At 38.7% G+C, this 25539-nt stretch overlaps 1 protein-coding gene and 2 long non-coding RNA genes across 4 annotated transcripts; all 3 read left to right on the forward strand.

The window, feature by feature from the left end:
* Nucleotides 1-997: 997 nt before the first annotated feature.
* LOC143414041 (uncharacterized) lies at nucleotides 998-2575 on the forward strand. Its single transcript, XR_013094608.1, has 2 exons — nucleotides 998-1510; nucleotides 1939-2575. It is a non-coding gene; the product is annotated as an uncharacterized LOC143414041 (long non-coding RNA).
* A 2588-nt stretch (nucleotides 2576-5163) lies between these two features.
* Nucleotides 5164-13154, forward strand: LOC143414150 (ATP-dependent DNA helicase PIF1-like). Its single transcript, XM_076877880.1, has 5 exons — nucleotides 5164-5343; nucleotides 7760-9925; nucleotides 11461-11575; nucleotides 11692-11795; nucleotides 11900-13154. Exons 1-4 carry the CDS (start codon nucleotides 5164-5166, stop codon nucleotides 11748-11750), a joined length of 2520 nt encoding a protein of 839 aa, XP_076733995.1. The 3' UTR covers nucleotides 11751-11795; nucleotides 11900-13154.
* Nucleotides 13155-19138: 5984 nt separating this feature from the next.
* LOC143414085 (uncharacterized) lies at nucleotides 19139-21375 on the forward strand. 2 transcript variants are annotated; one of them, XR_013094641.1, is made up of 3 exons: nucleotides 19139-19274; nucleotides 20185-20213; nucleotides 20648-21375. It is a non-coding gene; the product is annotated as an uncharacterized LOC143414085 (long non-coding RNA). The 2 variants fall into 2 exon arrangements; XR_013094642.1 differs by lacking the exon at nucleotides 19139-19274 and adding an exon at nucleotides 19992-20014.
* The last annotated feature ends 4164 nt before the right edge of the window (nucleotides 21376-25539 follow it).

Below are 25539 nucleotides of genomic sequence, written 5' to 3' on the forward strand. Positions count from 1 at the left end.
AAAGTGAGGCGCATGTCTGTGTCGTGTGTATGGAGCCATTGTCACTATAGCAACCAGGCTGACACCTGCCTGCTTAACGAGCTCTCTCTCACTCTGCCAAGGTTAAACCTAAAAATGTTAGATTGTAGTAAGATTAACTTTTTCAAAAGTACAATAAGACAGATTTGACAGGGTTTTGCCACAGATTAATAGTTTGTCACTAGTTAGTATATGCCAACTAAGTAGAGCATTGTGATTGGCACAAAGGTTTTTCAGATCTGGGCAGTTGGAGTCAGTTGATGACTTCAAAATCATCCTTTCTGACCGGATAATTAAAGCTCTCAGCATCTATCGGTCTGTAGTTAATTTCCCCACCTTTTAACTAACGTTTCACTAACCTAATCTCATTTAATGTCTCTGTTTATAGTCTGTATAGTTTATCTCCCCACGAATACACTCAAAGTAGTCTTAAAATAAAACCCACAAAACAGTTCAAGATTTAATACTTTTTATTTGCTCATTTAATGCCAGTTGCCCTGTTTTTCTGTATGTCACTCATTCGCTTATACTTGGGCAAAAAGGACCAATTTTTACACTAGTATAGTGTATTTTTTCCCTCTATCTCTCTATGTCTGTCACACACAGAGACCAACACACAGACATGTATATGCTCATTATTGCTGTTCAAACTGATGGTCAAATTTCCAAGCACCACCTGAACGCCTCATCTGTTTTTAACCTATCACTGGACCAACTGTCGTCATTCCGCTTTGCTCTCTGCTGTGGTAAGTACAGTACACTCAGTACTGCAGTGTTTTATTTTTATGATGGAAAAAATACATGTTTGACATTTAAACTCACATATCAAGTCCAACAGAGTTAAAAACAATTCAAAGAAGAAAGAAAGAAAAAAGAATAACCTTCGCTATCATTTATATACGTTTATTACGTTTTGCTGTTAGCAGCAGTGCTAACGCTAGCTTCAATGCTAATGCTAGCAACAATGCTAAGGCTAGCTATAGTGCTAACACTAGCCTTAGCAGTTGTTAACTGACAAAAATAATATTCCTGTGATATTTCTTGCCGGTCAGTGAGACAAAAGTAAGAAATTAGCTTTATTATTGCCATTGTGGCTCAGTTTTAACAGTAAGAGTGCTAGCGCTAGCAGCATTGCTAACGCTAGCTGCAATGCTAACGCTAGCTGCAATGCTAACGCTAGCTGCAATGCTAACACTAACTGAAGTGCTAATGCTAGCCGGAATGCTAGCGCTAGCAGCAATGCTAAGGCTAGTAACAGTCTAACAGTAGCCTTACATAAGTGGCAATACTTCAGTTAACTAGTTTGAATTGTAAAATGACTGCTGTATCAGTTGGTGTGCTATATTACTCTATAATTACCCTGCTGACTAGAAGTTCAGTGTATCATGTCGTGTGGGCTTTGTATTTCTGTTAGTCTGATAACACTGTACAGACAACTAACGTATTATTTCTCGTTTCTTTCAGGAACCTGACTGACACTGTGCTTTGCCTGGTAGGTGTGCACATACTGTAAGAGAAGTAGACCAAAATAAAAAAATTATATGACTAATATAAGCTGTAAAGTGATGGGTTCAAACTTTGTGCTAGACCTTTTAAACACAATTTTATAATAAATACACATAAGTGCAGCTTAACAATTGGGCTAAAATATTTTTTTCGTACATTTTTGTAGTCACACTACATGTGATTAATTAATGATTCACTCAATCATATTTGTATTTAAAAATATTATTGCTGAATTTAATTAAATATTTATTCTTTTAAAAAGTGCCCAATTATGCAACTTTTTGCACATGGCAGCCGACAACAGTTTAGCTTGAATATTTGTTTTGTCCTTTTGCAGTAGTCACATTTAGTTCATACAATTACCATGTGATATAATTTTAATAAAATTATTTTTTTTTCTTGTTTTTTGTTCAGAGTGTGTAGAAGAAGAAGAACAAGGACCAGATCTCCAGTCTTCTCTCTCACATCCCAACCCCCCAACCCCTCTATCCTCTGTCCTGCTCCACCTATTGTCTCTGCCTTCTTTCCATCTGTATTTCACTCTGTGGTTTGTGAGAAATTTTGCCAAACCAACAATCCTTTTGCGGTTTGATTTAAAGCCGTGTCTCTCCTGCTCTGTCTGTTCTCTCTGCTAAATTTTCTCTCTACCTGTTTTTCACTCTTGGCTTGCTGCTGAAAAACGCCAAGCCAACAAAGCAATAAAGAGTGCATATTTTGCCTCAACCTATGAACAAACTGAACAAACAAAGAAAAATCTGCGGTTTGATTTAAAGCCGTGTCTCTCCTGCTCTGCCTGTTCTCACTGCTAAATTTTCTCTCTACCTGTTTTTCACTCTTGGCTTGCTGCTGAAAAACGCCAAGCCATTAAAGCAATAAAGAGTGCATATATTGCCTCTACCTGAGAACAAACTGAACAAAGAAAACTAATTCACGGTTTGATTGTGATTTCCCAGCCGTGTCTCTCCTGCTCTGCCTGTTCTCTCTTCTAAATTTTCTCTCTACCTGTTTTTCACTCTTGGCTTGCTGCTGAAAAATGCCAAGCCAATAAAGAGAGTGCATAATATTCTCTCAACTGAAGAACAAACTGTCAAACGAAAGACAACTGTTTAAGACAAATAAAAACTGAAATATAAAAACAAAGACAACATCTCCTGGTGTGTGCCACTCTTATCTTGTGAACATATTTTCTAAAGACTAAGAAACACTTGCAGGTGTGTGAAAATGCCAAGGAAGCAGAAAAAGTCACAAGCTGCAAAACAACGCTGGAAAAAGTTTCATGAGTTTCACAAAGTACCAACATGTGAACAAGCTGAGTTTGATTTTCCTCAGAGCTCTGCAGAAGACAGTGTGTCTACAAAGACCAATTCTGACAGTGTCAAACAGGCAGGTCAACATGTTCCTGCACATGTACAACAGGTATCTTATGCTGATGCTGTAAAGAGTGGACTGCAGCATAAAGTTAATGAACAACATGAGGTGTCAAGTGCCCCACAGGTGGGTAATGCTGACTTTTTGAAAAGAGGCTGTCACAGTGATGTGGCAGGACCATCTCATGCAGAAAGAGTGAACCTTGAAAACCAGCCCTCTGTTATACATGTCTGTGCATCTCGCAGCCAGGCTCATCCTAAATATGGAGACTCCAGAAACAAGCAGTGCACATGTAACTCACTCACATTTCTTGCTTTCCTTCATGAGAATGAAAACATGACTACAGCTGACCTTAATCTGGTCTTGGATAAAGGTGATGTGATGTACAAAGAGGCCAAGAAAAGATTTCCTAAAAATATTCATTTGGCAACCGATGAGCTGCCAGACAAAGTTGATGCTCGCTGGTCTATGTATGATGTCGACATGACACAGCCTTCCCGGTATGGGACATTTGAAGAACCTCCAGAGGAAGCAGTAGATACCTTTCTCAGCTTAGAAGCAGGACTGAGCTGCCTGTTGTCAGATGTGCAGTATGCCTTATTGATTATGAGTGGATTGTGTATCGCAGTGTTCAGATCCACATCAGGCAAATATGGTTTCTTTGATCCACACTCCAGAACACCCAGTGGTCTTCCTCTATTACTACAGTCACGTAATCGTGGTACAGCTGTGATGCTGAAATTCACACTCCTCAGTGACATGATTAAGAGGATCCAAGATTCTTATGAAATGATGGAGATATCACCCTCTTGTAACTATGAACTGAAGCCTGTGCAGTTCTACAGTATGAGCACAGTCAACCTGAGTGATACTATCACAGACACAGTCTGCAGACCAACAGCTGCCACTGCTGTGGCATCTACTCACTCTGATACAACTGTTGATGAAGCAAACTCCTCTACTCCAAGGAGAAACACAACGACTGATCTGACTGAGAACATCTTTTGTCAAATGTCCATTTGTACGCCACCGGTGAAACAAAAAGAAGTTCACGTGACTCAGTTCACATCATATGAAGATCAGAATGAACCTCCTAATATACCAACTGAAGAACTATGCAGTGAATTAAGTTTCCTTCCATCAAGTGATGCTTTTTCATGTCAATCAAATGCTGCCATAACAAATGTTGCTGCCTGTGACCTTTCTGATATAGTTTTACAAAAACTGAAAAAAGTTAATAAACAACAAAGGCACAAAATGAAAAGAAGATTAATGGCATCAGAGAAACCCAGAAATCAGAGAAAAGAAAACCAAAAAAGGAGAGAACAACAAAAGTATGCTTCAAATAAAGATTACAAAGAAAAGAAAAAATCTTGCGCAAGCGAGACATATAAAAACAATCCTGAAGTTAGACAAAAACAACAACAGTATATGAAAAGACGTTACTGTGAAAATGATGAATTCAGAAAGAAACAAAAACAATATGTTAAAAAACGTTTTTCTGAGAATGCTACAGTTAGAAAGAAACAACAACAATATATTAAAAGACGCTACTGTGAGAACGATGAATTCAGAAAGAAACAACAACAATATATTAAAAGACGCTACTGTGAGAACGATGAATTCAGAAAGAAACAACAACAATATATTAAAAGACGCTACTGTGAGAACGATGAATTCAGAAAGAAACAACAACAATATATTAAAAGACGCTACTGTGACAATGCTGAATTTAGACAAAAACAAAAAAACTATATAACTAAAAGGTATCAAGAAAACCCTGAATTCAGAGAGAGACAGAGATCTCGTGTGACTCAGCGTTATGCACGTGACAATGCATTCAGAGTAAGACACAGACAACTAATGAAACAACTAATGCGAGACAGGTATCAAAGTAATCTTGCATTCAGGATTATGCACAACATGAGATGTGCAATGAAAATAAAAAGGAAATACAGATGGGTGAACAGACAAACCCAAGAGAGTGACAACAGTGTGATCAACGAGGCCATATCTGTGTTCAAATCACAAATCAAAGCTGGACCATCATACCCATGTACTGTATGCTTCAAGGCTTCATTTCCAAACCAAGTGCGACCCTGCACAAGGTCAAAGTATGTCAAAAACCCACATGTGGCTGCAACATGTTTGACAGGAAAGTTTGTTCATGTTTGTGATGAAAACTGCAGAAATGAGCAGTGCAAAGTGCCTGATGAGAGAAAGAGAGAGTGGATATGTCACACCTGCCACGATCATCTTAAAAATGGATCCATGCCAGCACTTGCTGTTGCCAATAAGTTGGATCTTGCTGATATTCCAGCTGAACTTTCTGATCTCAACATACTGGAGAGACATCTCATAGCCAAGTGCATACCATTTGCCAAGATCATTCCTCTTCCCAAAGGCAGACAAAGAGCAATTAGAGGAAATGTGGTCTGTGTCCCATCAGAGGTACAGGAAACTGTTGAAACACTACCTCGATTGAGAATTAATTCTCAGGTGATCAGAGTAAAATTGAAGAGACGCTTGTCTTACAAAGGTCATCAGCTGTTTCAGACTGTAAGCTGGTCTAAACTTGTGCAAGCACTGCATAAACTCAAGCAGATTCATCCACAGTATAAGGATGTGAGCATCAGAGATGATGCTGAGCTGTGTGATCCAACTCTTCCTGATGAAGATGATGAGGATGATGATGATGAAAACATGAATGAGGACGATTATGATGAGGCTGATTTAATGGAAATTGACAGCTGTGAGAAAAATGCACTGAGTGAAGCACAAAATATAAATGAACAGGACATTGACATGTTACCCTGTGATGGTGAACAATCGCATGAACAGATGAGAGATGATTCAGAGCAAGCAGATGGACTGACTAATGGTGGTTTTGCACTCGAGTCCTGTTTGCAGCCCCCTGATGTGGCTGAGGAGATATTATGTTTCAGTGAAGGAATCTACTCTGTTGCTCCTGCAGAGAGAAACAATCCAATAAGTTTTTTCAAAACACCTAAACTGGAGGCCATGGCCTTCCCTGTGCAGTTTCCTACAGGCCAAAACACACTTGATGAAAGAAGGCTGATCAAAGTATCCCCCAGTGGGTATTTCAAATCAAGACTTTTCTGCATTGATGATCGTTTTGCCAAAGACACAAACTATTTATTCTTTGCACAGTTTGTGACTGAAATACACTTGGCTACATCCAGCATGACAGTACAGTTAAGGAAGGCAAAGCCTCTGACCAGAGATGGTAGAAAAATAACCTCAGGCATGTTACAAGATAAACATGAGGTGGAGAAACTGGTGCGAAATAAAGATGCAGTGAGATTCATGCAGCCTCTGAGAGGAACCCCAGCCTATTGGGAGAAAACAACAAGAGATCTTTTTGCCATGATCAGACAGTTGGGAACTCCCACGTTCTTTTGCACATTTTCAGCTGCTGAAATGCGCTGGCCTGAAGTGATCGAGGCAATAACAAGGCAGCAAGGTGAACAAGTGAATTTTGAAGGACTCGACTGGTCAGCAAAGTGTGACATCCTGAGAAGCAATCCTGTCACAACAATGCGCATGTTTGACAAGAGAGTTGAAGCATTATTCAGAGATTTACTCTTATCTCCCGCAGAGCCACTTGGCAAAGTCATTGACTACTTTTACAGAGTTGAGTTTCAGCACAGAGGAAGCCCACACATACACTGCCTCCTGTGGGTAGAAGGTGCTCCTGTGTTTGAGGAGGATGATGAGCAAACTGTTCTTGATTTTATAAACAAATACATTACAGCTCAGCTGCCTGATCCACATAAACAACCTGAACTGTACAAAAAAGTAACAGAAGTGCAAAAACACAGTAAGAACCACACAAAGACGTGCTTTAGGAGTTTAAGCTCCGGGTGCCGTTTTGGTTTTCCCAAACCACCCTGCAATGAGACAATGATCACAAGACCCAGTGAGGATGATGCACTGGAAGTAGAAACGGCAAAGAACAAGCTCAGACCACTGAACCAGCTGCTGAATGAACCTGAAACTGCTTCCATGAGTTTAGAGCAGCTCTTGGAAAGATGCAAGTTGACACATGCAGAATATGAGAGATACCTGAATAAAATGAACATGAGGAGTACGATCATACTAAAGCGTGATCCAAAAGACTCTTGGATAAACGGCTATAATCCACATCTGCTTGAAGCCTGGAACAGTAATATCGACATAAGCTTTGTTTTAGATGCTTTTGGTGCTGCAAATTATTTAATGAAATATATATCAAAAAAAGAGGGCGGGCTATCTGAGTACCTGAAAACTGTCATTGAGAACTCCCATAAGGACAGTGTAAATGAGTGCGATGAAATGAGAGCCGTCATGCAGGCATATTCAAAGAAGCGAGAGATCAGTGCACAGGAGTGTGTTGCTCGTGCATGTGGTCTTCACATGAAGCAATGCTCACGTGCTGTAATATTCATTCCAACTGATGATAATCCTGTGAAAATGAGTCGTCCCCTGTCAGTTCTGGACAACACAACACCTGAGTCTTCCAATGTTTGGATGACATCTTTGAATGACAAATACAAAGCCAGACCTGAAACACCAGAGTATGAGGAGATGTGCATGGCAGACTTTGCTGCTACTTGCAGGATTGTCTATGGCCAACAGAAAAAAGGTAAAGATGTTTTGCCCCTTCTCAATGAGATGGGGTTTGTGCAAAAGGCGCAAAAACAATAAGCCTGCTATCATCAGATTTCACCGCTGCTCACAAGAAAAACATCCAGAGCAATATTACGGAAGACTGCTTAAACTGTACCTTCCTCATCGTTCAGACCACGAACTGAAAACACCATCGTTGCCATCCTATCAGGCTTTCTATGGTGCTGGCTGTGTACAGCTACCAGGTACTGACCATCTTGAGTACGTGCAACACATTGTCAAAAGAAACAGAGAAAAATATGAGAAAAACAGTGAGGAGATCGAGAGCGCTGTTGAGGAATATGAGCAGAACAGAGGTGTGACTGACGAATGGTGTAATCTGGCACCTGAATCAGATCTCGTAAGGTTGCCACTTGTCGAACAAGAAAGAGAGCGAGACAATGAAAATGAACAGGAAGATGTGCCCGACTACAGCCGTCAGGCTGATGCTTCAACAGAAGTCAGAGCCATCAGGGAACCCCCTGCTATTGATCCCACATTGTTACGTCAGATGTTTCAGAATCTGAACAAGAAGCAAGCCTGCATATTTTATGCAGTTAGAGACTGGTGCATTAAAAGAGTCTGTGCTCTAAATCCAGAGCAGTTTTTCTTTTATATTAATGGTGGTGCTGGAACAGGAAAATCACATCTTATCAAATGCATCTACTCAGAAGCATCTAAGATACTGAGCAAAGTGCCCAGATATGCAGACGACGTTGACATATCAAAACCCACTGTCCTGTTAACTGCTTTCACTGGGACTGCAGCTTTTAACATTTCTGGAACAACACTGCATTCTCTTCTCAAGCTGCCTAGAAGCTTAAAACCTCCCATTCAGGGACTTGGCAATCAGCTGGATGAAGTCAGATCAGAACTTTTGAATGCTGAAATAATCGTCATTGACGAAGTGTCTATGGTGTCAAGACATCTCTTTGCATATGTAGATGCAAGACTCAAACAGATCAAAGGGACTCGGAGACCCTTTGGAGGCATGTCAGTCATTGCTGTCGGAGACTTCTATCAGCTACCCCCAGTGCGACAGTCTAAACCTCTCTGTGTGCACGACCCGTCCGAGATCGACCTGTGGCGGGAGCATTTTCAGATGATCACTCTGACTGAGATTATGCGTCAGAAAGATGATGTTGTCTTTGCTGAGATGCTGAACAGAATTCGTGTAAAAGGAAAGTTGGATGAGCTTTGCGAAGCAGATAGAGATTTGTTGTTACAGGCCATAACTGAACCAGCCCATTGTCCGACTGATGCATTGCACATTTTTGCAACTAATAAAGAAGTGGATGCACACAACTCTTCAACACTGGCTCTGCTCCACACTCATATCATTGACATCCATGCAGATGATTATAGAAAAGATCCTAGAACTGGCAGAATGGCACTTCAAGACAGACCATTGAAAGGAGGTAAAAACGAGTTACCAGACACACTGAAAGTTGCAGAAGGAGCTCGTGTCATGCTCACCAGAAACATTGACATACAAAATGGTTTGGTTAATGGAGCTTTTGGAAAACTACTTAGAGTAGTTCACTCTGAAAACGACCAACACATCATCAAACTTGGACTTAAAATGGATAATGAGACATCTGGAAAGAATAACCGCACACCAGCAGACGACATGGTGTACATTGAGAGAGCAGAGGAGAATCTGAAGCAGAAAGGAGTGGTACGAAGACAGTTCCCAGTGAAGCTGGCCTTTGCATGTACAATACATAAGGTACAGGGTATGACAACTACATCAGCTGTTGTCTCTCTTAAGAGCATTTTTGAGCCCGGCATGGCCTACGTAGCTGTCAGTAGAGTGACGTCTCTCAGTGGACTGTATCTTCTTGATATGGAGGAGAAAAAAATATTCACCAACCCAGAAATCACTGCAGCACTTGAGAACATGAGACAAGCCAACCTTGATGACATGATGCCTCTTCTACACGTGAGACAAACCCTCAGCAGGTCAGAGGTTTTCACCATTGTTCATCATAATACAGAGGGACTGCCAGCTCACATTAATGACATCAAAAGTCACCATGAATTGTGTCTAGCAGATGTTTTGTGCCTAACAGAAACACACCTGCGGGGCTCTTTTGTCGCAGAGAGTCTCCACTTGGAAAATTACAATTTGTTCAAACGCAACAGACACCTGTCCTACACAAACTTTCCCCAAATGGCAAACAGAAGTGGTGGTGGAGTTGCTGTTTATGTGAAAAGTGACATTCAAGTGCATGAAAAACAGTACATCCATAATGTAACTGACCTTGAATTTCTGGCTTTAAAGGTTGAAGCACCAGTCAGTGCTCTGATTGCAGTTGTATACAGACCTCCAGACTACACTCTGAGGCCATTCCTGAAAAACCTGGTAAGCCTATTAGACTCATTGGAGATCATGGACTGTCATCCCATCATAGTTTGTGGTGATTTTAATGAGAATGTTTTATCCAGTGCAAACAAACCAATCATGGAGTTGTTTGAGTCTAGGGGATACGCACAGGTCATCACTGCCCCTACCACAGAGAAGAACACACTGCTTGACCTAATTTTCATTTCTCAGCCAGATCGATGTCTCCATTCTGGAGTCTTGAAGACCTACCATAGTTACCATGACCCAGTATACTGTGTATTGTCCTGTGATGATTCATGATCTAGATCTTTGAATACAGTAAGTAATTTCTATATTTTTGAATGACTTAAGAAAGTAGAGCGATATTTAAAAGTTGACGCTCTGCATTGCAGTATAATGGTTGAATTGTTTACATAAAATACAATTACATGAATTAAGTAATGATCAGTAAAAGATGACAATTTTATTTATCACAGAAAATCTAAAATTCACTAACAGTAACCTATAAATGTCAGAAAAATCAAATATAGCAGTTTAAAATGAATAGTGTAGGCATATCCTCTCTGCAGCCAGGCTTCAACATCCTGCCAGGCTGCCCCAGTCTCACCGTGGCTGGGAGGGAGGGAGGGTGGACCAGAGGATTGCCTACACAACACATAAATGTTCAACAGCTTCTTCATTGTTTCTGAGAGAACAATAATGACTAAAGGTTGCTTTTTAAAAAAACAAACACAAACAAACAAACAAACCTAATTACAGCAATAATGACAGTTAAGCCACTTTATGTGTGCCTCTATTTTGAAATACTATTTACAAAAATGTTATTATTTTGGTTTGTTATAAACTTTAAACTTTTTCAAAAGTATACGATTATATTTTTGGACAAATCTTTCGATGAAACATACATTTTTATGAGCTTTTATCATGTTTCGGCCAGTGCAATCATCAGGGTGGGTCTGGGTTGATAACTGCACATTTCTGGCCAGAAATGTTTCAGCAGTGTTACATAAGTAGTACATATGTAACACTTGCTTTCTGTTACCAGCTGATACCCTACATTTGTATAGACATTGGATGGTGTGAGGTTGGGGAGTTGAGGGGGGGGTTTACGGTGGGAGCTGAGGGGGGGGGGGGGGGGGGGGGGTGTTAGGTTTCCCTTTTTCTTTTTTAAGAGAGACACAGTCCTCCTGTGTCTTCTCCAAGCTTCACATGTAAGATCCAACAGTGTGAAGCACATAGCAGCTAGAAACTGTAATGCCACAGATCAGAGAGGCTTCATCATCACCATCTTCATCGCCGTACGATCAGAGCGTGAGACTTCACATCTGGAGCACAGGAGACATTCTGTGATAAGTCCTCCTTCTAGCTTGTCCCACAAGCAGTCGGTGAGATTTACTCACAACAAAAAGGGTTAATGACATAATTTCCATGAAAACATGTATTCATTCTTTGTAAAGTGTTTAAATTGTGTTTTCACTTGACCTTAGGAGTGTTAGAGTGTATTGTAATGTCTGTACTCAGGTGTTTCCCTCTGTGATCCATCCCCATCAGAGCTGAGACACTCAGGACTGAACAGACTGCACAGTTTCTGTGACCGAGCCTCCAAAACACCTTCTTTGAAACCACTCATGATAGAAGGGCTTCATATTTGCAGCAGCACTACTACAGGTATTCAGTTTATTACAGGATGTGTTTGTTTCTTAGGACCAGCTCTGAGTGCACACTACCTAACATATACACCTTTCTGTTCATTACAAACCAACTACTCTGGATCATATGGCCAGTTGGCAGGAATGTTGCTGCAGGAAAACATCCCTGGAGATCACCATCATTGTCAGACTGACTGTGCCTCCTCTGTGCAGTGTCAAGATCCTCTCTAAATGAGTGTGTAAGTTAACATTTTCATTATTTTATTCCCTTTGACAAGACAAGTATCACTGATATTTACATTTACAACTACATATGTTCCCGTTTTCTGCTCTTCTTTTAAAGTCCTCAGCTATCCTGCTTCTGTGCTGCTTGCCACACATCAAACACTGGCCGGATGACAGGGAGGATCCACTCTGAAGTCACTGGACGTGATGAGGATCATATGGGACTTCATAGTTTCACAGAAACATTGTGCTCTGTGATTACAGGTTTTAAATGGACATAATGACTGCCTCTCTCTGATCAACAGGCTAAAGGATTGTTTTCATTGTTAGTGCTCTGTACAATGTATGCTTATTTAATATTTCATCACAGAGCAAACCTTTATTTATTTAACATTTTTTTATTTTGTTTTAATGTTGAATTAACTGTAGGGATTTTTTTAAGTGGGCACTTGGGATGTCATATGACCAGAAATGTGGTAACTGGAATTCAACGTTATGGAAGAAAAAATCTGCTGAGAACGAAACACACACAAAACCCCCCAAGAAAATTCAAATTCATTCCATGTAATCCAATCTAAAACATTTTAAACTGCTGAACAGCAACACAAACAGCGTTAAAAAACAGTGTTAACAGAATGATTATGATGATTTTGTACCAAAGTTTCAGGTCACATGGCACACCTAGTGTGTAGTGTGGGGTATCAGCTGGTAAGTATAGGTTTTTTCATATTTGTGTCCTTAGAGTTTAGATAGATAAAGCCTTGTGTATAATAATTAGTCATAACCACAACTCAAAGTCAGGGACTAACTAAATTTGGGACTTTGTGTCTGAGCCCAGGTTAAAACAATGTGTAAAAAAGCCTTTAGTGGCATGGCTGAACAATGCTGTATTGATACTTATTTATCCATGTTCACAAAAAGGACTAATGTGTTTATTTGATTATTTGCATGTGTTAAACTGTGTCACCACCTTAGGCTTTCATTTGAGTTTACTCACAAATCTCTATACAGTTCTCTTTTACCACTGTGTGGACTCTGTTTACATTAAAACATAAAAAAGAATGAGTAATAAAAAGATGTGTAGACAGATCAGAAGATTAAGTAGACCGATAGAAACAGCTGTTCAGCCATGTTCTAAGAAACCAACACAATTTAAAGGTTCAGGATTGTGGTTTTAAAAGTTGAATTTTCATGTATTTCATATGTTGCTCATTATTTTTTATTTAGTTATTTAATTTAGTTATTTTTCTTTATTCTACCAGTCCTTTTCAGAAAGAAGCTGTAAAATATGACTTAAGATTTTTATGTTATTTTCTATGACATACAAAACAAATTGATGTATGTAATACTATTAAACATGATATACACATGTGTATATGTCTGAAAAACATCATGCTGTATATTAAAGTTTGTATTTTCTGCAGAATGTTTGTTCATCTTTTAAGTTCATTTCAATTAGAAGAATATGAACTTTTAATATTCATTCAGAGGTTTTCTGACTCTAAATTTTCTTTTGTCATTACTCATCTTTTTATTATTTACATTTTAAACATGCTTAGCTTTTTCCAACTTCTTCTGTGTGAACATCAGCTTTCAAAAGTTCTGCACTTTTATTTTCAGGTTAAAAATTCTGTATTTTCCAGCTCATTCAGATTTTTAACTTAACATTCAGCAATTAATTCATTTCAGTGCATACATTCAGATTCAAGCATTCACACTGCAGTTTCTTCAGAAAATGCACTTTCTAGTTATTAGTGTGAATGCTTGAAAAGCATTCACAGTATTGTTGTTGTAATCTTTATTAGTGTGAATGCTTGAAAAGCATTCACAGTATTGTTCTTCTAATCTTTATTCTATTTTATTATATTTTATTATTATGGATTCCGTACGTTTTTTGTAATCTATCTCCTTCAAAACCGTTCAACTTAGAAAAACCATTCAAACACCGTTAGATTCCTATTCTTTTGGACAACACTGCTTCTATTTTTCTCATTTTTAACATTTATATTTTTAATTTTATTCAACTTTTTTCAACAAAAATTTCCCATGTATTTCAATGGGGAGACCCTTCAAATTCTCATTCAACTTCCTCCTCTTTAAACTGTATCTACTTCCACATACATTGACATAGAGCCACCATTCAAACTTTAAAACGAAGACAAGACATTCAACTATTCAACTTGTATTTATCTTTTCAATATCTATTATACTTTTTCTTCAGTTCCAGTTTAAGTTTCATGATGTTTTTTCACCCGTTTCAGAGTTTATAATGGGTGTGTATGGGACGGAATGTTGGGGCTAGAGTGAGACAGCTCAACTGCTAGAGTGAGAGGAGCAAAAAAATTAATCTTAAAATCTTTTTTAAAACTGCTGCTGTGTCTGCAGCGTTTGCTCTACAGGTATGATTTTACCCTCAAAATGTAGCCATCGCTGTCCTCTTTCATCCAATGTGTTTACTATTGTACTAGGTGTTATGGTTCTTTCGTAAATGTCACCAATGCACAGCCTCCTCCCTTCAACTCTTCCATAGACTCTAATGTTAAAACGGCTCAGAAGGTTCGTTTGAAAATCAGAAGAGCATGGTGTTTTTACACTGTCACCACGTCCATATAATAAACTCCACAGGCATGAAAACTGAGAATTAGGTAGACTGGACATTGCTGCCGCACACGGTGAAAGAATTTCGTCAATACGACCTATACTTTTCATTTGGGAGCGATTTGTTTCGGCCTGACTTTTCTGTTCATTTTAAGCAGCAAAAGTGAGGTGCATGTCTGTGTACGTGTGTATGGAGCCATTGGGTGCGGTCACTATAGCAACCAGGCTCACACCTGCCTGCTTAACGAGCTCTGCCTGCCACTGTGCCAAGATTCATCTTAAACACTTCTCTTTCAACTGCTGCTGTGTCCACAGTGTTACAGCCATCATTTTACCCTCAAAATGTCGCCATCGTTGTTCTCTTTCTAACACTGTGTCTTTAAAAGCTCAGACATTTAAAATTTTTAAATGGTGTGGATCCAAGCGGAGGGATCACATTTTAGTCATTCAGTGATTCAAAGAATATGACCTTTTAATATTCTTTCAGATGTTTTCTGACTCTAAATGTTCTTTTCTCATTTCTTAGGTTTTTCTAATTTAAAATTAAAACATTTTCAGCTTTTTTCCAACTTCTTCTTCTGTGTAACGTTCAGCTTTTAGCAGTTCAGCACTTTTGTTTTCAGGTTAAATTCGGGTTTTTTTTTTTTATCTCATTCAAGATTTTTAACTTAAATTCAGCAATTAATTCATTTCAGTGCATACATTCAGATTCAAGCATTCACACTGCAGTTTCTTCAGAAAATGCACTTTCTAGTTATTATTATTATTATTATATTTTATTCTGTATTCCGTACGTTTTTTGTAATCCTACTCCTTCAAAACCGTTCAACTTAGAAAAACCATTCCAACACCGTTAGATTCCTATTCTTTTGGACAACACTGCTTCCATTTTTCATATTTTTAACATTTATATTTTTAATTTTATTCAACTTTATTCAACAAAAATTTATAATGTATTTCAATGGGGAGACCCTTCAAATCCTCATTCAACTTACTCATTTTTAAACTCTTACTACTTCCACATACATTGACATAGAGCCACCATTCAAACTTTAAAACGAAGACAAGACATTCAACTATTCAACTTGCATTTATCTTTTCAATATCTATTATACTTTTTCTTCAGTTCCAGTTTAAGTTTCATGATGTTTTTTCACCCGTTTCAGAGTTTATAATGGGTGTGTATGGGACGGAATGTTGGGGCTAGAGTGAGGCAGCTCAACTGCTAGAGTGAGAGGAGCAAAAAAAATAATCTTAAAATCTTTTTTAAAACTGCTGCTGTGTCCGCAGCGTTTGCTCTACAGGTATGATTTTACCCTCAAAACGTAGCCATGGCTGTCCTCTTTCATCCAATGTGTTTACTATTGTACTAGGTGTTATGGTTCTTTCATAAATGTCACCAATGCACAGCCTCCTCCCTCCAACTCTTCCATAGACTCTAATGTTAAAATGGCTCAGAAGGTTCGTTTGAAAATCAGAAGAGCATGGTGTCTTTCCACTGTCACCACGTCCATATAATAAACTCCACAGACATGAAAACTGAGAATTTGGTAGACTAGACATTGCTGTCGCTCACGGTGAAAGAATTTTGTCAATACGACTTTTACTTTTCATTTGGGAACGATTTGTTTCGGCCTGACTTTTCTGTTCATTTTAAGCAGCAAAAGTGAGGTGCATGTCTGTGTCCGTGTGTATGGAGCCATTGGGTGCGGTCACTATAGCAACCAGGCTCACACCTGCCTGCTTAACGAGCTCTCTCTGCCACTCTGCCAAGATTCATCTTAAACACTTCTCTTTCAACTGCTGCTGTGTCCACAGTGTTAAAGCCATCATTTTACCCTCAAAACGTCGCCATCGTTGTTCTTTTTCCAACATCTTGTCTTTCAAAGCTCAGAGATGTAAACTTTTTAAACTGTGTGGGTCCAAGTGGAGGGATCACATTTTAGTCATTCAGTGATTCAAAGAATATGACCTTTTAATATTCTTTCAGATGTTTTCTGACTCTAAATGTTCTTTTCTCATTTCTTAGGTTTTTCTAATTTACAATTAAAACATTTTCAGCTTTTTTCCAACTTCTTCTTCTATGTTAAACGTCAGCTTTTAGCACTTCAGCACTTTTGTTTTCAGGTTAAATTCAGGGTTTTTTTTTTTATCTCATTCAAAATTTTTAACTTAAATTCAGTAATTATTTCATTTCAATGCATACATTCAGATTCAAGCATTCACACTGCAGTTTCTTCAGAAAATGCACTTTCTAGTTAGTGTGAATGCTTGAAAAGCATTCACAGTATTGTTATTCGAATCTTTATTATTATTATTATTATTATTATTATTATATTTTATTTTTCCGTACGTTTTTTCAAAGCCTACTCCTTCAAAACCGTTCAACTTAGAAAAACCATTCAAACATCGTTAGATTCCTATTATTTTGGACATGACTGCTTCTAATTTTCTCATTTTTAACATTTATATTTTTAATTTTATTCAACTTTATTCAACAAAAATTTCCCATGTATTTCAATGGGGAGACCCTTCAAATTCTCATTCAACTTACTCATTTTTAAACTCTTACTACTTCCACATACATTGACATAGAGCCACCATTCAAACTTTAAAACGAAGACAAGACATTCAACTATTCAACTTGTATTTATCTTTTCAATATCTATTATACTTTTTCTTCAGTTCCAGTTTAAGTTTCATGATGTTTTTTCACCCGTTTCAAAATTTATAATTGGTGTGTATGGGACGGAATGTTGGGGCTAGAGTGAGACAGCTCAACTGCTAGAGTGAGAGGAGCAAAAAAATTAATCTTAAAATCTTTTTTAAAACTGCTGCTGTGTCCGCAGCGTTTGCTCTACAGGTATGATTTTACCCTCAAAACGTAGCCATGGCTGTCCTCTTTCATCCAATGTGTTTACTATTGTACTAGGTGTTATGGTTCTTTCATAAATGTCACCAATGCACAGCCTCCTCCCTCCAACTCTTCCATAGACTCTAATGTTAAAATGGCTCAGAAGGTTCGTTTGAAAATCAGAAGAGCATGGTGTCTTTCCACTGTCACCACGTCCATATAATAAACTCCACAGGCATGAAAACTGAGAATTTGGTAGACTAGACATTGCTGCCACTCACGGTGAAAGAATTTTGTCAATACAACTTGTACTTTTCTTTTGGGAACGATTTGTTTCGGCCTGACTTTTCTGTTCATTTTAAGCAGCAAAAGTGAGGCGCATGTCTGTGTCGTGTGTATGGAGCCATTGGGTGCAGTCACTATAGCAACCAGGCTCACACCTGCCTGCTTAACGAGCTCTCTCTCAGTCTGCCAAGATTCATCTTAAACACTTCTCTTTCAACTGCTGCTGTGTCCACAGTGTTTGCTTTACAGCCATCATTTTACCCTCAAAACGTAGCCATTGTTGTTCTCTTTCCAACACCGTGTCTTTCAAAACATTGAGATGTAAACTTTTTGAACTGTGTAGATCCAAGTAGATAGATAACCTCCTAACTGACCCATAGAAATACATTGTTTTCAGTCAGGAGTTTGTCTCAACAGCAGAAAAGACCCCACCTTTTAAATTACTCCTGTGACCACATTTTTGACAGCGGGAACATAAAGAACATGCTGTTGTGTAGAAAAATTCCTCTGGATCTCCATGGTTTAAAAGCTGGCTTGACAGGAATTACAATTTTGGATTTAGAAGCAGTTTTTCCAACAGATGCCATTAAGCAGATTTGAAAGGGGTCACAGAATAATAGTGTCATTGTCCAGAGTCTGTGACTCCTTGTTTATATTTAAGTTTATTATTATTATGGGATTTTGTGCTCCTTTTTCACATTTCATGTTCCTATGTTCTGTGTTCCCTAGTCTGTGTTAAGTTTGTGTGGGTTTTGTTCTGTCGGTGTGTTTCCTGTTTTACGTTGAAGGTCCGTGTCCAATCTCAGTGTGTTCAGATTACATGTCAGACAATCATGTCTGATTACTCCCAGCTGTGCCCTCCTTCTGTGTCTCATTCCCTCGTTATCCCTCTGTGTATTTAAGCCTTGTGTTTGCGGCTGGTTCATCTGTGTATCGCCCTCCGTTGCCCTGTGTGGCTTCCCTATGTTTTCTACATCTCCCTGCATCTCTGTTTCATGTTTGTTTTTGCTTAGCCTTTTCCAGTTTAGGTTACTCTTAGGTGTTTTTTGTACACCACGTTCCTGTTTGTTTTGCCTTCGTGTTAATAAAGCTCGCTCTCTACTTAAGCAGTCTGCATCTTGGCTCCGTTAATAATTCAGACAAATAGTATGTCAGTAGTTAGTGTAGGCCAACTGAATAGAGCATTCTGATTGCCCTGCTAAATGCAAGCTGATTGTGTATTGGTGGACTTGTCTTCTGCACACAGGTTTTTCAGATCTGGAGTCAGTTGATGACTTTAAAATAATCTTTTCTGACTGGATAATTAAAGCTCACAGCATCTACCTGTCTGTAGTTAATTTCCCCACCTTTTAACTAACGTTTAACTAATCTAATCTCATTTAATGTTTCTGTTTATAGTCTGTATAGTTTATCTCCCCACGAATACACTCAAAGTAGTCTTAAAATAAAACCCACAAAACAGTTCAAGATTTAATACTTTTTATTTGCTCATTTAATGCCAGTTGCCCTGTTTTTCTGTATGTCACTCATTCGCTTATACTTGGGCAAAAAGTACCAATTTGTACACTAGTATAGTGTATTTTTTCCCTCTATCTCTCTATGTCTGTCACACACACAGACCAACACACAGACATGTATATGCTCATTAATGCTGTTCAAACTGATGCTCAAATTTCCAAGCACCACCTGAACGCCTCATCTGTTTTTAACCCATCACTGGACCAACTGTCGTCATTCCGCTTTGCTCTCTGCTGTGGTAAGTACAATACAATCAGTACTGCAGTGTTTTATTTTTATGATGGTAAAAATACGTTTGACATTTAAACTCACATATCAAGTCCAACAGAGTTCAAAGAATAAAGAAAGAAAAAAAAAAAAGAATAACCTTCGCTATCATTTATACAGGTTTATGATGTTTTGCTGTTAGCAGCAGTGCTAACGCTAGCTTCAATGCTAATGCTAACGCCAGCTATAGTGCTAACACTAGCCTTAGCAATTATTAACTGACAAAAAGAATATTCCTGTGATATCCCTGTGATATTTATTGGCGGTCACTGAGACAAAAGTAACAAATGAGCTTCATTATTGCCATTGTGGCTCAGTTTTAACAGTAAGAATGCTAACGCTAGCTGCAATGCTAACGCTAGCTGCAATGCTAACGCTAGCTGAAATGCTAACGCTAGCTTCAATGCTAATGCTAATGCCAGCTATAGTGCTAACACTAGCCTTAGCAATTGTTAACTGACAAAAAGAATATTCCTGTGATATCCCTGTGATATTTATTGGCAGTCACTGAGTCAAAAGTAACAAATGAGCTTTATTATTGCCATTGTGGCTCAGTTTTAACAGTAAGAATGCTAACGCTAGCTGCAATGCTAACGCTAGCTGCAATGCTAACGCTAGCTGCAATGCTAACATTAACTGAAGTGCTAATGCTAGCTGGAATGCTAAGGCTAGTAACAGTCTAACAGTCTTACATAAGTGGCAATACTTCAGGTAATTAGTTTGAATTATAAAATGGCTGCTGTGTCTTTTAGTGTGCTGTATTATTCTATAACCTGCTAATTATAAGTTCAGTGTATCATGTCGTGTGGGCTTTGTATTTCTGTTAGTCTGATAACACTGTACAGACAACTAACATATTATTTCTCCTCTTACACTTTCAGGAACTTGACTGACATCTGTGCTTTGCCTGGTAGGTGTGCACATACTGTAAGAGAAGCAGACCAAAATAAAAATAAAAAATCTGAATAATATAAACTGTAAAGTGATGGGTTCAAAGTTTTTGCTAGACCTTTTAAACACAATTTTATAACAAATACACACAAGTGCAGCTTAACAATTGGGCTAAATATTTTTTTTCGTATATTTTTGTAGTCACACTACATGTGATTAGTTAATGATTCACTCAATCATATTTGTATTTAAAAATATTATTGCTGAATTTAATTAAATATTTATTATTTTAAAAAGTGCCCAATTATGCAACTTTTTGCACATGGCAGCCGACAACAGTTTAGCTTGAATATTTGTTTTGTCCTTTTTCAGTAGTCACAATTAGTTCATACAATTACCATGTGATATTATTTTAATAAAATTATTATATTTTTCTTGTTTTTTTGTTCACAGTGTGTAGAAGAAGAAGAACAAGGACCAGATCTCCAGTCTTCTCTCTCACATCCCAACCCCCCAACCCCTCTGTCCTCTGTCTTGCTCCACCTGTTGTCTCTGCCTTCTTTCCATCTGTATTTCACTCTGTGGTTTGTGAGAAATTTTGCCAAACCAACAATCCTTTTGCGGTTTGATTTCAAAGCCGTGTCTCTCCTGCTCTGTCTGTTCTCTCTGCTAAATTTTCTCTCTACCTGTTTTTCACTCTTGGCTTGCTGCTGAAAAACGCCAAGCCAACAAAACAATAAAGAGTGCATATTTTGCCTCAACCTATGAACAAACTGAACAAACAAAGAAAAATCTGCGGTTTGATTTCCAAGCCGTGTCTCTCCTGCTCTGCCTGTTCTCTCTTCTAAATTTTCTCTCTACCTGTTTTTCACTCTTGGCTTGCTGCTGAAAAACGCCAAGCCATTAAAGCAATAAGGAGTGCATATATTGCCTCTACCTGAGAACAAACAAAGAAAACTCTAATTCACGGTTTGATTGTGATTTCCCAGCCGTGTCTCTCCTGCTCTGCCTGTTCTCTCTTCTAAATTTTCTCTCTACCTGTTTTTCACTTTGCGCTTGCTGCTAAGTTGTGCCAAGCTAATAAAGAGAGTGCATAATATTCTCTTGACTGAAGAACAAACTGTCAAACGAAAGACAACTGTTTCTGACAAATAAAAACTGAAATATAAAGACAAAGAGAACATCTCCTGGTGTGTGCCACTCTTATTTTATAAACATATTTTCTAAAGCCTAAGAAACACAGGTGTGTGAAAATGCCAAGGAAGCAGAAAAAGTCACAAGCTGCAAAACAACGCTGGAAGAAGTTCCATGAGTTTCACAGTGTACCAATATGTGAACAGGCTGAGTTTGATTTTCCTCAGAGCTCTGCAGAAGACAGTGTGTCTACAAAGACCAATGCTGATGGTGTCAAACAGGCAGGTCAACATGTTCCTGCACATGTACAACAGGTATCTTATGCTGATGCTGTAAAGAGTGGACTGCAGCATGAATTTAATGAACAACATGAGGTGTCATGTGACCCACAGGTGGGTTATGCTGATTTTTTGAAAAGAGGCTGTCACAGTGATGTGGCAGGACCATCTCATGCAGAAAGAATGAACCTTGAAAATCAGCCATCTGTTACACAGGTCTGTGCATCTCACAGCCAGGCTCATCCCAAGTATGGAGACTCCAGAAACAAGCAGTGCACATGTAACTCACTCACATTTCTTGCATTCCTTCATGAGAATGAAAACATGACTACAGCTGACCTTAATCTGGTCTTGGATAAAGGTGATGTGATGTACAAAGAGGCCAAGAAAAGATTTCCTAAAAATATTCATTTGGCAACCGATGAGCTGCCAGACAAAGTTGATGCTCGCTGGTCTATGTATGATGTCGACATGACACAGCCTTCCCGGTATGGGACATTTGAAGAACCTCCAGAGGAAGCAGTAGATACCTTTCTCAGCTTAGAAGCAGGACTGAGCTGCCTGTTGTCAGATGTGCAGTATGCCTTACTGATTATGAGTGGATTGTGTATAGCAGTGTTCAGATCCACATCAAGCAAATATGGTTTCTTTGATCCACACTCCAGAACACCCAGTGGTCTTCCTCTACTACTACAGTCACGTAATCGTGGTACAGCAGTGATGCTGAAATTCACACTCCTCAGTGACATGATTAAGAGGATCCAAGATTCTTATGAAATGATGGAGATATCACCTTCTTGTAACTATGAGCTGAAGCCTGTGCAGTTCTACAGTATGAGCACAGTCAACCTGAGTGATACTATCACAGACACAGTCTGCAGACCAACAGCTGCCACTGCTGTGGCACCTACTCACTCTGATGCAACTGTTGATGAAGCAAACCCCTCTTCTCCAAGGAGAAACACAACCACTGATCTGACTGAGAACATCTTTTGTCAAATGGTGAAACAAAAAGAAGACCAAATGACTCAGTTCACATCATATGAAGATCAGAATGAACCTCCTAATATACCCACTGAACAACTATGCAGTGAATTAAGTTTCCTTCCATCAAGTGATGCTTTTTCATGTCAATCAAATGCTGCCATAACAAATGTTGCTGCCTGTGACCTTTCTGATATAGTTTTACAAAAACTGAAAAAAGTTAATAAACAACAAAGGAACAAAATGAAAAGAAGATTAATGGCATCAGAGAAACCCAGAAATCAGAGAAAAGAAAACCAAAAAAGGAAAGAACAACAAAAGTATGCTTCAAATAAAAATTACAAAGAAAAGAAAAAATCTTGCACAAGTGAGGCATATAAAAACAATCCTGAAGTCAGACAGAAAAGACAACAGTATATGAAAAGACGTTACTGTGAAAATGATGAATTCAGAAAGAAACAAAAACAATATGTTAAAAAACGTTTTTCTGAGAATGCTACAGTTAGAAAGAAACAACAACAATATATTAAAAGACGCTACTGTGAGAACGATGAATTCAGAAAGAAACAACAACAATATATTAAAAGACGCTACTGTGAGAACGATGAATTCAGAAAGAAACAACAACAATATATTAAAAGACGCTACTGTGAGAACGATGAATTCAGAAAGAAACAACAACAATATATTAAAAGACGCTACTGTGAGAACGATGAATTCAGAAAGAAACAACAACAATATATTAAAAGACGCTACTGTGAGAACGATGAATTCAGAAAGAAACAACAACAATATATTAAAAGACGCTACTGTGAGAACGATGAATTCAGAAAGAAACAACAACAATATATTAAAAGACGCTACTGTGAGAACGATGAATTCAGAAAGAAACAACAACAATATATTAAAAGACGCTACTGTGACAATGCTGAATTTAGACAAAAACAAAAAAACTATATCACTAAAAGGTATCAAGAAAACCCTGAATTCAGAGAGAGACAGAGATCTCGAGTGACTCAGCGTTATGCACGTGATGACGCATTCAGAGTAAGACACAGACAACTAATGAAACAACTAATGCGAGACAGGTATCAAAGTAATCTTGCCTTCAGGATTATGCACAATATGAGATGTGCAATGAAAATAAAAAGGAAATACAGATGGGTGAACAGACAAACCCAAGAGAGTGACAACAGTGTGATTAACGAGGCCATATCTGTGTTCAAATCACAAATCAAAGCTGGACCATCATACCCATGTACTGTATGCTTCAAGGCTTCATTTCCAAACCAAGTACGACCCTGCAGAAGGTCAAATTATGTCAAAAACCCACATGTGGTTGCAACATGTTTGACAGGAAAGTTTGTTCATGTTTGTGATGAAAACTGCAGAAATGAGCAGTGCAATGTTCCCGATGAGAGAAAGAGAGAGTGGATTTGTCACACCTGCCACGATCATCTTAAAAATGGATCCATGCCAGCACTTGCTGTTGCCAATAAACTGGATCTTGCTGATACTCCACCTGAACTGTCTGATCTCAACATACTGGAGAGACATCTCATAGCCAAGTGCATACCATTTGCCAAGATCATTCCTCTTCCCAAAGGCAGACAAAGAGCAATTAGAGGAAATGTGGTCTGTGTCCCATCAGAGGTACAGGAAACTGTTGAAGCATTGCCTCGATTAAGAATTAATTCTCAGGTCATGAGAGTAAAATTGAAGAGACGCTTGTCTTACAAAGGTCATCAGCTGTTTCAGACTGTAAGCTGGTCTAAACTTGTGCAAGCACTGCATAAACTCAAGCAGATTCATCCACAGTATAAGGATGTGAGCATCAGAGATGATCCTGAGCTGTGTGATCCAACTCTTCCTGATGAAGATGATGAGGATGATGATGATGAAAACATGAATGAGGATGATTATGATGAGGCTGATTTAATGGAAATTGACAGCTGTGAGAAAAATGCACTGAGTGAAGCACAAAATAAAAATGAACAGGATATTGACATGTTACCCTGTGATGGTGAACAATCGCATGAACAGATGATAGATGATTCAGAGCAAGCAGATGGACTGACTAATGGTGGTTTTGCACTCGAGTCCTGTTTGCAGCCCCCTGATGTGGCTGAGGAGATATTATGTTTCAGTGAAGGAATCTACTCTGTTGCTCCTGCAGAGAGAAACAATCCAATAAGTTTTTTCAAAACACCTAAACTGGAGGCCATGGCCTTCCCTGTGCAGTTTCCTACAGGCCAAAACACACTTGATGAAAGAAGGCTGATCAAAGTATCCCCCAGTGGGTATTTCAAATCAAGACTTTTCTGCATTGATGATCGTTTTGCCAAAGACACAAACTATTTGTTCTTTGCACAGTTTGTGACTGAAATACACTTGGCTACATCCAGCATGACAGTACAGTTAAGGAAGGCAAAGCCTCTGACCAGAGATGGTAGAAAAATAACCTCAGGCATGTTACAAGATAAACATGAGGTGGAGAAACTGGTGCGAAATAAAGATGCAGTGAGATTCATGCAGCCTCTGAGAGGAACCCCAGCCTATTGGGAGAAAACAACAAGAGATCTTTTTGCCATGATCAGACAGTTGGGAACTCCCACGTTCTTTTGCACATTTTCAGCTGCTGAAATGCGCTGGCCTGAAGTGATCGAGGCAATAACAAGGCAGCAAGGTGAACAAGTGAATTTTGAAGGACTCGACTGGTCAGCAAAGTGTGACATCCTGAGAAGCAATCCTGTCACAACAATGCGCATGTTTGACAAGAGAGTTGAAGCATTATTCAGAGATTTACTCTTATCTCCCGCAGAGCCACTTGGCAAAGTCATTGACTACTTTTACAGAGTTGAGTTTCAGCACAGAGGAAGCCCACACATACACTGCCTCCTGTGGGTAGAAGGTGCTCCTGTGTTTGAGGAGGATGATGAGCAAACTGTT

Source organism: Maylandia zebra, linkage group LG19 (assembly GCF_041146795.1).
Source record: "Maylandia zebra isolate NMK-2024a linkage group LG19, Mzebra_GT3a, whole genome shotgun sequence".
Classification (NCBI taxonomy): Eukaryota; Metazoa; Chordata; class Actinopteri; order Cichliformes; family Cichlidae; genus Maylandia; species Maylandia zebra.

What these genes read in the sequence shown, in the direction of transcription:
- LOC143414150 (XM_076877880.1), top strand. Translation starts at nt 5,164, where the DNA reads ATGCCAGCACTTGCTGTTGCCAATAAGTTGGATCTTGCTGATATTCCA. An exon ending in GGCCATTCCTGAAAAACCTG is followed by an intron (nt 9,926 to 11,460) that starts GTAAGCCTATTA and finishes TCCCCATCAGAG; the next exon opens with CTGAGACACTCAGGACTGAA. An exon ending in TTGCAGCAGCACTACTACAG is followed by an intron (nt 11,576 to 11,691) that starts GTATTCAGTTTA and finishes TCATATGGCCAG; the next exon opens with TTGGCAGGAATGTTGCTGCA.